This window comes from Physella acuta, unplaced genomic scaffold (assembly GCF_028476545.2).
Source record: "Physella acuta isolate Inbredline_101_S28 unplaced genomic scaffold, ASM2847654v3 ptg002198l, whole genome shotgun sequence".
Classification (NCBI taxonomy): domain Eukaryota; kingdom Metazoa; phylum Mollusca; class Gastropoda; family Physidae; genus Physella; species Physella acuta.
Window position 1 is genome coordinate 4,072 of NW_026733698.1, and position 13,429 is coordinate 17,500.

Below are 13,429 nucleotides of genomic sequence, written 5' to 3' on the forward strand. Positions count from 1 at the left end.
CTACTATACTCAATCAGGACATGATAGATATAGTATACCCAATCAAAACATAATAGATCTACTATACTCAATCAGGACATAATAGATATAGTATACCCAATCAAAACATAATAGATCTACTATACTCAATCAGGACATAATAGATATAGTATACCCAATCAAAACATAATAGATCTACTATACTCAATCAGGACATAATAGACATAATATACCCAATCAAAACATAATAGATCTACTATACTCAATCAGGATCTAAAAGATATGCTTTACATAATACATACCAAGTTTAGAGTCACCGTTGAGAACATACTTAACATCTTGACCGTTAAGTGGGGCAACCACTAAAATATCTTCATCCTTCTCTTCAGACCTGATATCCTGACACAAGAGAAACAATAATATCTATAAATGGATCTTCGATCACAATTAAACTGTAATAGTACCCTCCCTAATGATCTCTCTTGGTTTGTTTACAACTTGTGGCCTACTAGAGGATTAGGGAGGACACTCTCATGCCAATGTTTTACTCTCTGCCATGTGTGATGATAAACTGTATAGAAACGTCAGGACGAAGACAGGGTAAGAACGTTTTGAGACTTGTCAGAGTGTATTAGACCGTAGAGAGCGACACTTGTGGTGTTGATGCACTATTGCTGTAACACTGTGTGCTCCGAAATACAGAAGTCGGTTGATTCTATGGTTCAACAGTTTGAGTTTGTGTTATTATTGAAAGTATCTGGCTGTTAGTTTAGTTCTGATTGTAAATATTCAACAGTGTGTCATTCAGTATTTCTGCTTCTGTCACACAACACACTATGTTGGAGATAGGCAGGTCTCTAACATAGTGCAACATAAATGTGTAATGATGTGCCACGACTGAGATATTCTCTATGTACAGATGCAGGAGTTAACCTGCTGGCAGATGACTTTGTCCCGTTTTCACAAATTCTGTTAATCTTTATACTCTTATGTTTCGTTTGTTATGGGACTAATTTTCCTACAGTATCCTGTATATAAGCAATTTCCAAAACTTTATTTACAAATGGCTGTCTCAGTCATACGATATTTTTTACTAAATTATATTATAACTACTTAAAAATATCTAATGGAATTTCGTTAAAAAGAATAAGAAATATTAAATTGTTATTTTTATGCCTGAGGTCTCTGGAAGGGTCTATAACAATTGAGAAAATGAAGCCAGGAGTTGGGCAAACAACAACACAGACGTGTGAAGACAGGGATCTGATATTTGGTTGGGACGTCATTTGTTGAATTGGCTCCTGCTCATGACAGAAAGAGATCAGCTACCAAAGTTTTATAACACAGACAGACATTCTTGTATACAGTCAGCGCTATATCATTGAGAGAATAACAGAGCAGTTACCTGTAATAAAACTCACGATCAGTCCTACCACTATCACAGTCACCATGCCCAGTGTAGAGAACCAGGCATAAGATAATCCATACAACATCTGAATTCCCTCTCTGGAAAACAAAATTTATAAGTATAATTATGGACGATTTCAAAGAAATCATATTTTTATGTTCTCGTGTACAGAGTATAGAGGAAGCTCGTTATCGTTCTGAATAATTAACAGATATTTGGGAAGCGTTCATCGTTTTACTACTACGTACTTTCTCGTATACGGAAACTAGAACACTAAAAGTGCGCAAGGGAAAAATGCACCAGCAGAAAAATGCGCAAAGAGATTTTGCACACACAGAAATTGCGCAAATAAGAAAATTACACACACATAGCGCATATTTCTGGGAAACTTTTAATAAACATATTTTCATTTCTACGTGTTTTCTCAATAACTGGTTGGTTTATCCTAAACTTCTTTATTTCTATAGCCCGACAGCACTAAAAGCACCATCCACCTTACTGTTGTAAAAGAACATTCAAACAAATTAGACGGGAAATGACTCACACATTATTTTAAACTAAAAACGTTTTCGTCTGAAACTTTTACCTCTTAACAGCTGGAGATAAGCCTACAGTAGATGTCAAGGTCATTGTAAAGGTCAAGGTTGTAGCAGTTGTCATGTCAGTGACAGGTGACATGGTGGACACATTGAAATACCCCGCACACGTCCCGTTAGGAAATGACTTTGGAGGTAGACGTATGCCGTAGACATAGAAACCAATGGACACCCACATACTCAGTGCTACAGCAACTAGAGCTCCTGATATGGCGCCCTGTGATAGAAACACAATCAAGTTAAGTCAGACTTCAAAGCACAAGTAGATCACCAGATATGTGGCCTGTTACAGAAAAACGAAATGGTGTTTAGTCTAGCTGTCGATAAAGATGTGCGACTCGAAAATCGAATTCTTACCCTTCTAGATAATCGATAAAAAAAGTATATTCTAGGTAAACAACCATTAATGTGGAATAAAAAAACTTACGTAACTGTTGGCCCAGGGGAAAAATGCTGCCAACACAAACATCCCGTACAGGGGCCCAGCCACAGAATCACCCAGAGACACATAGGCCTGAGGGAGGGGGGTGGAGATACAAGATTACATCTACAGTAAAACACAGATATCTGGGGGAGGAGATACAAGGTTACATCTACAGTAAAACACAGATACCTGGGGAGGAGATACAAGATTACATCTACAGTAAAACACATATATCTGGGGAGGAGATACAAGATTAAATCCACAGTAAAACACAGATATCTGGGGAGGAGATACAAGATTACATCTACAGTAAAACACAGATATCTGGGGAGGAGATACAAGATTACATCCACAGTAAAACATAGATATCTGGAGAGGAGATACAAGATTACATCCACAGTAAAACACATCTATCTGGGGGAGGAGATACAAGATTACATCCACAGTAAAACACACATCTATCTGGGGGAGGAGATACAAGATTACATCCACAGTAAAACACACATCTATCTGGGGGAGGAGATACAAGATTACATTTACAGTAAAACACAGATATCTGGGGAGGAGATACAAGATAACATCCACAGTAAAACACAGATATATGTGGAGGAGATACAAGATTACATTTACAGTAAAACACAGATATCTGGGGAGGAGATACAAGATTACATCTACAGTAAAACACAGATATCTGGGTAGGAGATACAAGATAACATCCACAGTAAAACACACATCTATCTGGGGGAGGAGATACAAGATAACATCCACAGTAAAACACACATCTATCTGGGGGAGGAGATACAAGATAACATCCACAGTAAAACACACATCTATCTGGGGGAGGAGATACAAGATAACATCCACAGTAAAACACACATCTATCTGGGGGAGGAGATACAAGATAACATCCACAGTAAAACACACATCTATCTGGGGGAGGAGATACAAGATTACATTTACAGTAAAACACAGATATCTGGGGAGGAGATACAAGATAACATCCACAGTAAACACAGATATCTGGGGAGGAGATACAAGATTACATTTACAGTAAAACACATCTATCTGGGGGAGGAGATACAAGATTACATCCACAGTAAAACACACATCTATCTGGGGAGGAGATACAAGATAACATCCACAGTAAAACACACATCTATCTGGGGGAGAAGATACAAGATTACATTTACAGTAAAACACAGATATCTGGGGAGGAGATACAAGATAACATCCACAGTAAAACACATATATATGTGGAGGAGATACAAGATTACATTTACAGTAAAACACAGATATCTGGGGAGGAGATACAAGATTACATCTACAGTAAAACACAGATATCTGGGGAGGAGATACAAGATAACATCCACAGTAAAACACACATCTATCTGGGGGAGGAGATACAAGATAACATCCACAGTAAAACACACATCTATCTGGGGGAGGAGATACAAGATAACATCCACAGTAAAACACACATCTATCTGGGGGAGGAGATACAAGATAACATCCACAGTAAAACACACATCTATCTGGGGGAGGAGATACAAGATAACATCCACAGTAAAACACACATATATCTGGTGGAGATACAAAATAACATTTACAGTAAAACATGTTTATTACACATCACAAACTGCTGTCATAAACAAAAGCACGTTACCTGTAGAACAGTCCCGTCTATAGTTTGAGCCAAAAAACTGACGCCAATGTCCAAACATCCGTAGATGGCCACTAGAAGAAAAAAAGCTGACTTTTTAACTGTTACATTATACAAAGGTATACTTTAATACATGATAACACAACTGGAATAGGTTCTTATTTTTCAAGTCTCCTAGACCGTGTGACTTGAGGTCAAAGTTGAAGGACCTTTCATCAAACAGCCATACAATATTGGCATCAGCCTAAGTTCAAAGGTTAAAGTAAACTTTCAAACATGGCGATAGATGCGGCAGGTAAAGTAGAGTTAACCTTTTTTCAGTAGTCTCGGCATATAAAGGGTTAATGTGGCAAGCCCAGTCACCTTTCCTTTAAGTGAATTAGGTAGGCCTACCCATTAAGGCTTAGTAAAATGGAAACGCCCTAGGTACACAAGCCCGGGATTAGAACTCGAGACATTCGAGTTAGCTCTCGTAAGGTCTACTACCTGAACACACAGCCATATTGAGACCAAAGATAAAGCAAACATATGTCACTATAGCTACAAACACAATGTAACCATCAAGCTAGTATCACACAGCTCTGTATAAATATACCTGTAGCTTAGGTGACCACAGTCTTCTGATACTCTGTATAAAAATACCTGTAGCTTTGTTGACCAAAGTCTTCTGATACTCTGTATAAAAATATCTGTAGCTTTGGTGACCAGAGTCTTCTGATACTCTGTATAAAAATACCTGTAGCTTTGGTGACTAAAGCTTTCTGATACTCTGTATAAAAATACCTGTAGCTTTGGTGACTAAAGTCTTCTGATACTCTGTATAAAAATTCCTGTAGCTTTAGTGACTAAAGTCTTCTGATACTCTGTATAAAAATACCTGTAGCTTTGGTGACTAAAGTCTTCTGATACTCTGTATAAAAATACCTGTAGCTTTGGTGACTAAAGTCTTCTGATACTCTGTATAAAAATACCTGTAGCTTTGGTGACTAAAGCTTTCTGATACTCTGTATAAAAATATCTGTAGCTTTGGTGACTAAAGTCTTCTGATACTCTGTATAAAAATTCCTGTAGCTTTAGTGACTAAAGTCTTCTGATACTCTGTATAAAAATACCTGTAGCTTTGGTGACTAAAGTCTTCTGATACTCTGTATAAAAATACCTGTAGCTTTGGTGACTAAAGTCTTCTTATACTCTGTATAAAAATACCTGTAGCTTTGGTGACTAAAGTCTTCTGATACTCTGTATAAAAATACCTGTAGCTTTGGTGACTAAAGTCTTCTGATACTCTGTATAAAAATACCTGTAGCTTTGGTGACTTAAGTCTTCTGATACTCTGTATAAAAATACCTGTAGCATTGGTGACTTAAGTCTTCTGATACTCTGTATAAAAATTCCTGTAGCTTTGGTGACTAAAGTCTTCTGATACTCTGTATAAAAATACCTGTAGCTTTGGTGACTAAAGTCTTCTGATACTCTGTATAAAAATACCTGTAGCTTTGGTGACTAAAGTCTTCTGATACTCTGTATAAAAATAACTGTAGCTTTGGTGACCAGAGTCTTCTGATACTCTGTATAAAAATACCTGTAGCTTTAGTGACTAAAGTCTTCTGATACTCTGTATAAAAATACCTGTAGCTTTGGTGACTAAAGTCTTCTGATACTCTGTATAAAAATACCTGTAGCTTTGGTGACTAAAGTCTTCTGATACTCTGTATAAAAATACCTGAAGCTTTGGTGACTTAAGTCTTCTGATACTCTGTATAAAAATACCTGTAGCATTGGTGACTTAAGTCTTCTGATACTCTGTATAAAAATACCTGTAGCTTTGGTGACTAGAGTCTTCTGATACTCTGTATAAAAATACCTGTAGCTTTGGTGACTAGAGTCTTCTGATACTCTGTATAAAAATACCTGTAGCTTTGGTGTCTAAAGTCTTCTGATACTCTGTATAAAAATACCTGTAGCTTTGGTGACTAAAGTCTTCTGATACTCCGTCAACCTGTGATCGTATCTGGGCTTCAGCACATCTTCCCAAGTGATGGCTCCTAGTGCATTCAGTGAAGACGACACGGAGCTAAACAAAGTCGAGACAGAGCTTAGACATTGGACATATAGCATAAACATGAGCCATAGAACTGAAATATTGGTTATAGAACTAAAACATTGGCCATAGAACTTAAACATTGGCCATAGAACTAAAACATTAGCAATAAAACGAAAACATTGGCCATAAAACGAAAACATTGGGCATAGAACTAAAACATTATCCATAGAACTAAAACATTTGACATGGAAAACAAACACTGGTTTATCAATTCTAGACGCGGATGTGAAGTCACATTAAAACTCCAGAGAACAAACAAGCTATAAATAGTCCAGGAACTCCGGGGTATCCCAAAGTCTCCATCACAAAGTAGGGAACTAGCTGGGGACAAACAAAGAACGTGTTGTTTGAGCGTTATTTGATTTCTTATCAGCTCACTAACAAATTCCAGCAGATTGGTTTGAGTTACATTTAATAGGTCACCATCCCACACACTAACCTGATTGGAGCTCTTGACCAGCTTCTGACCCAGAGGATTACAGTTTTGATTGGCGTAATAAGCGAAGATGACAACACCAGAGACACAGGTCAAGGTCAACAAAATGAACACACCCAGGATGTTGAGCAACACTGACCTGGATTCACAGTGTAGACATTTAATTTAAACACGAAATGTTATTGACATTCATACACAACCCCCCCCCCCCGCCAATGTCGGGTTGTACCTGAGGATAAATTTGGTCCTCTGACTCATCACACGGGTTAGCCCAGTGCTGCCTAACAGAGTTAATTGATATCAGGATTTTCTACAACTAGTTTCCCAATGTATTCAAAGCTAAGATTAGAGCAGAGTTCAGTGCTGGGTCAGGTCTAATCTTACACCATTAATGCTCTATAAAAAGATCTTGAACTTTGTAGGTCACACTCAACTTTTTGATGCGTGAATAATTAGAAATATCAATTTTAATTAAGCAAGAAAAAATAGTATTGCAAATATTTCTGCTGAAGAATTATTTGACCATTAAAAACAATAATTACACTTATTTCTGTAGTCTTTAGAAAGCTTACGTCATGGCTTTACGTAACGTCGGTAGACTTAAATATCGCTGGACACTGGCCTGGTTGACCCCGTACGTTCCCATCCAGTTTAAAGCTGTCCCAATCACCAAGTTCCAGACTGTGTGACGTGTCACAGGGCTGGGGTCAAAGCTGGAGCAGACGTGTAGACATTCAGTAACACAGACTCGTACGTGTGGGTAAAAGACTTTCATCTTAGGCTACGCTATAAATACGTATATGGTAACTCGACATATCTGCTATAAAATGTAATACATTTGTCAAAAAAGAAACACTAACTTGAAGAATTTGATCCTGTCCCACGCCTCATTGATCTCCCACACACGTGACATACCACCAACTTTTAGAGTACCCTGAAACAACAGGTCAAAGGTTATAACGACATGATCAAATCCTTCAAATCTAAATCAAATTGTTCTGAATGCTAAAAACACAATTGACATAAACCAACCTGAATGACAATGGCCAAAATACCAGCCAGCATTATCACAGATTGGAAGACATCTGTCCAGATTACCGCTTTCATACCTCCCTAAAACAATTTGATCATATATATATATATATATATATATATATATATATATATATATATATATATATATATATATATATATATATATATATACGCTGGTTTTCTCTGTGTCAGCGTATCATTACATTGCCACCCACCATACTTACAATTGTAGTATAGAGCGTACCAACAGCTCCAATACTTAAAATTGTTCCCCACATTGGAAAGCCCGTTACTAAAATAAAAGTTAGTCTAGTTACATTTTATGTTGTAAAATTTCTATAAAAACCTGTCTAGAAACACATCCAATAGCCCTATATCTTATGCAGCTAATACAAACGTCACGTAATAAGACAAGGATCTGACCTGCTTCTAAAGCTGTAGAGGGAGCAAATGAAACGATGCCCATGTAGATCACCTGAAAGAGAAAAAAGGGAGTACATAATATTATAATATCTGTAGTCATGTTGCAGCGACTGTTAAATATTGTCAGGTCAGGTAACCAGTAACCTCTTATAATCAACTCTCTCAATACATGACTCACTAGTGACACGTACATACAACAGAGAGCAGTCTCTATGGTGCCACCCATTTGAACATCACCTCTCTCAAAACATAACTTACCACCACAACCCACCATGTTCTTTTGCCTGTGAGAGAATCATCAGCATCGTCCCCACAAGGCGGACAACTCTTGACTCAAATCTGACCTCCAAATACTGAACGGTGGAAAAAAATTGTACCAGAGTATGATAAAGCAGTTATAAGATCTATATTTATTTAAAAATTGAATATTTTCAAATGATAATTAAGGAAATGTGTAGCAACTTTTTCTTTCAATATTTTTCGCCCAACCATGCGGGACACCACGCACGCATTCTGACTCTCTAACCCTCCTCCCGCCCCCTCCCTCGCTCTCCAGGCATGCGCGATAGATCACATCACTATCACCCCTACCCCCACCAGTCTGCTGAGCTGTGGTTCACGCTGAACGTTTACAATCGTAGAGCCGGGTCGAATTAATGACGGCTACAGGGCCAGATAATTTAGTTTTTAAACGATTTGAAACTAAGGGGAGGCAAAAAAATTCTGCTTGATTTTTTCATTGTCATCTGTAAACTCTCGTCACAGACGGCGGCTTTCACTGGAGTGGGGGGGGGGGGTGGGGGGGGGGTGGGGGGGGGGGGGGGGAAGGGAGGGGAGGACAATCGACCATTAATAAAAAAAAGCGACGTATGGTACTTCCAGGGTTGGCTCGTTAAATTATATTTACTACATAGAAGACATATTGACACGCAACATTTCTGATCGAATAGTTTTTTTTACTGAATGTTTTCTACGTAAATTTTCTTTTTTTAGTAAACTTTTGTTAAATTTCACAACATTAAATATTAAAACATTAACAAACAACACCAAACAAGCTGGTTGATTGTGCATTTTGAAATATCAAATATGTAGAGCAATTTTCCACTTCTTTATTTTCCGGTCACACTCTTAAGACATCTAGATAATAAGTGCCGTGTAAAATGACACTCAGATGTGGGTATGATAGCCTCTGATTGACTAAATGCCCCACTCCACCATCTCTCACCCACCCATTATCTTAACAAAAAAATTGACCAATATCTCCCGAACTACATAGCACCTTTTTGCATTCGTGTGTACATATGTTGCACTCAAAGTTTTAGTTTAACATAGGAGTAAAGGCCATTTCAACAGGGCTATTCATACTTGACATTTTAACTAGGCTACATCTACTTGACATTTTAACTAGGCTACATCTACTTGCCATTTTAACTAGGCTACATCTACTTGACATTTTAACACGCCTATTTCTACTTGCCTCAAAAGCACTGGTCAGATGTAGTGGATACAAGAGAGGCACAAAGAGAAGGGCAGCTAACACCACACCAAGCATGACACCAAAAGTTGCCAGATAAAATTCTGTCCCCTGGGTGAACAACACATTGTTTATTTAAAAAAAGATTTAGGAAAATTAAACAAAAATAATTTTAAAAAATAATAATCATTAAAAAAGTTTAAAAAAACCCACGTTTTCTGATTGAACTAAAAAGTAGAAAATAAATGCTATACATCACAATAATGCAAGCGATCACTCTACTATAAGCGATCAAAAACGTGGGGCGCCGTGATTTTCTTACAGTTTCTAATACTGTTGACTCTCTACAAGCTCCCTAATAAAAGTCAATAGTATTATCTAATCAATAGTAATATAACTTTTACTTCGGCGCCCCACGTTTTTGATCGCTTATAGTAGAGTGATCGCTTGCATTATTGTGATGTATAGCATTTATTTTCTACTTTTTAGTTCAATCAGAAAACGTGGGTTTTTTAAAACTTTTTTAATGATTATTATTTTCTACTTTTTAGTCTTTGTCTGTTTGTTTGCATTAAAATCTTGCTATCGATTTTATCTTTTCACTTTTTTGTTGGGTAAACGAAGACAACTCGTAAAAAGACAACTCGTAAAAAGACAACTCGTAAAAAACACGTTGTGTGAAATTATCTGCCCCTAAGCCTGTGGCGACTTGGGATCGTTCGCTTCACTGCGCGCGAGGTACGCGTCGCTCGTTTTTTTTTCTAATGGCTCGCAGAGGAGAATTATATATATAGATTATATAGCGGTCTAAAATGCTCAATAAAATGTTTCCATTGATCAATTTAGTAATAATAACAATTGAATATTCAATGGTCATCCAAAAGAAAGCTTCCCTGAAAATTTCAGCGCGCTAGCTAACTGGGAAGTGCCAGAAATTTCGATCGCAAGATTTGATTGGAAAGACAAACACACAGAGAAAGCAAGTTAAAGAAAACGTGGGAAAATAATATAAAATAAAACACGCAGCGCTAGAAAATATACACAGACACGTTAACCTAATGTTAGAAACAAACACAACCTGTGTATACATTTCTGCAGGAGTTCCGAGAATCAAGATGGCTGACATGAATGAGGCCAAGATCGAAATAGCAACAGGGAGTATGGAGAGGCTTCTGTTTCCCATCAGATATTCAACTGGGTTGTAAAAGATAAAATATTTACTCTATAAATACCTTGTAATGTTCAAATAAATGTGAGTTGCCATCGAATCAATCTCCTTTTTAAAAAATAGATAAGGTACTCATTAAATGCATCAGCAAATACCTAACTTGCTTTAAAAAAAAACGATAAATATTTTGCCATCGTTTAATTTCTATAGGTTATAACAATGTCTTTTCTTTAAGTAATTTTGCTCATATTTTAGCCTCACACACACGATTAAGTGAGCATTGATGATGTTAGTTATTGTTTCACCTTCCTGTACTGAATTATTTGATTGAATTCGTGTATAACAAATTTGGTCCACCTCACAAACGGTACTTGACGGGTTTTTTATGTACAACGTCGGATTTCCAGAAATTTCAAAAAAGGTGATGTTAATCTACAAATAGCATCAATCTCAAGGTTCTTATAATGTTTTATACCTGTCTCCCTTAACCTTGTGTTCTATATTTATCTCCCCTTACCTTGTGTTCTCTGTTTGCCTCCCATGAGAGCGAACCAAACTCCTATAGCCATTGATATGATCAACATGGCGGCAAAGACAACATAGCCGACAGGGCCGAAGGAGTTCTTCACCACAACCATTTTGGTCTAGTTCAGCTGTAATATTTTTTTTTTGTAAATGAAGAAGAAGAAAAAAAGTAAAATATATCCCGACTACAATATACAACTAATTTTAAAATATTCACAAAATAAGTTGTTTCGACTATTTTGATAGCCATCTATAAAGCAACATTAGCTTTCTGCCTAATTTTCATAATGCAATTATTTAAATTTAAAATAAATATTCTAAAACACTACTGATAGGGCATCAATAAAACTCCACCTACAAGATAATGAACTTCACCAAAAAGAAAAAGAACACAACTTCACTGAGAAGAAATGGAATACAACTTCACCAAAAAGAAAAAGAACACAACTTCACCGAGAAGAAATGGAATACAACTTCACCGAGAAGAAAAGGAACAAACTTCACCGAGAAGAAAAGGAACATAACTTTACAAACTGATCTCGTATCTATGGGTTCGTGCTAAATCTCCCTGACCAACAATATTGACACACACCACACACGGGTCGTTGAATTAATTAATCCAGAACTGATTAAATTTGTTGTTTAATGAATGGAATTTTCCGTACAACCAAACCCTCAGATTTTGAGATTTTTACTCCTGTTGCTATTAATTAACTATAACTAATTTTTTTGAGTTTGAACTAAAAATATAGTTCTAGTTTACCGCCAAATTGACTTACTCATCTTTGCTCCTTATGGAACATAGGGCCTCCACCATTTGCTTCCATTTCGTCCGATCCCTGGCTATTAATTTTGTCATCTCCCAAGACATCCCTGTTGGCTTCAGTTCTTCAAGAAGACTCCGCCTCCAGGTCTGTCTTGGGCGTCTGTCTACCGCTTCCCCTGGGGGTTCCACTCAAGCGCTTGGCGGGAGCCTAGTGCTCCTGGCAGGTCTAACCAAGTCGGACAGATCTGCGCGGGTAGGGGCCAGACCAAACGTTGTGCCCTCGTCCTCCGGATTGGGGGTTGTGTGATGGGCTAACTACTCGTTCACATAAAACAAAGTAGAGTTACATAAATTACGACCTCTGACAATTTACGACCTTGTTATGCAATTATGACAAACTTGCATGTTTACAATTACACTGGTATTAGTTTGTCATAGTCTACTTTCATGGGATTTCAAATCGTGTTAGGCATTTTATGGCTTGCTTTTCTATGATCAATTATTTGAAAATATGTTTAGTATCTGCGCATTTTAAAACATGTCCGTATTACTCAAAGTTTCGAGTTATATTTGTTGGTATATAAACCCTGTTGTTCGAATACTTAAACTAAAATCCAACCCCCTTTCTGTTCTTTAACTGTTGGCCATAGCACAGCAAGTCCAGAGTTTCTTCCAGGCAACTCTTCCGGGGGGGGGGGGGGGGCAGAGTGTGTAACTCGAATAATTCTACCGCCCCCGAACAAAATGGAATTTATATAGAAAATATAATATACTTTTTCCAGTGTCCGCCCCCCCCCCGGAAAATGTTGACCGCCCCTCCCCCCCCCCCGAAAATATCAAGTCCCCCCCCCCCCGATGTATAAGTTCATCAGACTCTCCATCAGACTCTCCATTAGACTCTCAATCAGACTATCTACATAACTTACTGCTTAGACCCTTTGGTCTATTGAACTGAGCGTGACCTGATAAATTAACATAAATTAACATTTTAAGGATATTGTATACTCAAATTTATGAAATATTTTATCAATTATGTATTCTCTTTCTACTTTTTTATTGGGTATGTATACTTTTTTTGGGCATGTATACTTTTTTGGGCATGTATACTTTTTTTGGGTATGTATACTTCTATACTTTCTCGGGTACGAATTAGGCCTATAGATAAAATATTGTAATCGTGCAAGAAAACAAAAAATCGAGATTTTTACAAATCTCGACGTTTTACACCTTCCTGCGGCGGAAAAACATAGTTTTGCAATCTTGTCTGTATATTTGTGTATGTGTGTGTGTGTGTCTGTTTGTAAACAAGATAACTTAAGTACCGTTACAGCTAGATTGATGAAATTTTATACGTGAGTATTATATCAAATTTGTAGATCTGTATACTCTTTTCATCGATTTCCGGTAAACAGAAGTGGAACTTATTCTACT

The 13,429-nt window shown here is 37.2% G+C and overlaps 1 protein-coding gene across 1 annotated transcript in view; it reads right to left on the minus strand.

Annotated features, from left to right (window-relative positions):
* Positions 1–1,149: 1,149 nt before the first annotated feature.
* Positions 1,150–13,429, minus strand: part of LOC131932533 (sodium-dependent multivitamin transporter-like) — a 17,512-nt gene continuing 5,232 nt past the window's right edge. The window contains exons 2-17 of the mRNA XM_059289453.1: positions 10,618–10,733; positions 9,543–9,650; positions 8,350–8,418; positions 8,066–8,117; positions 7,867–7,934; positions 7,640–7,720; positions 7,468–7,541; positions 7,180–7,320; positions 6,607–6,746; positions 6,407–6,488; positions 6,026–6,141; positions 4,071–4,141; positions 2,411–2,497; positions 2,138–2,200; positions 1,385–1,481; positions 1,150–1,280 (exon numbers count right to left, since the gene is read on the minus strand). Of these exons, the coding sequence (XP_059145436.1) occupies positions 1,150–1,280; positions 1,385–1,481; positions 2,138–2,200; positions 2,411–2,497; positions 4,071–4,141; positions 6,026–6,141; positions 6,407–6,488; positions 6,607–6,746; positions 7,180–7,320; positions 7,468–7,541; positions 7,640–7,720; positions 7,867–7,934; positions 8,066–8,117; positions 8,350–8,418; positions 9,543–9,650; positions 10,618–10,733 (1,496 nt within the window). The remainder of the gene's footprint in view (positions 1,281–1,384; positions 1,482–2,137; positions 2,201–2,410; positions 2,498–4,070; positions 4,142–6,025; positions 6,142–6,406; positions 6,489–6,606; positions 6,747–7,179; positions 7,321–7,467; positions 7,542–7,639; positions 7,721–7,866; positions 7,935–8,065; positions 8,118–8,349; positions 8,419–9,542; positions 9,651–10,617; positions 10,734–13,429) is intronic.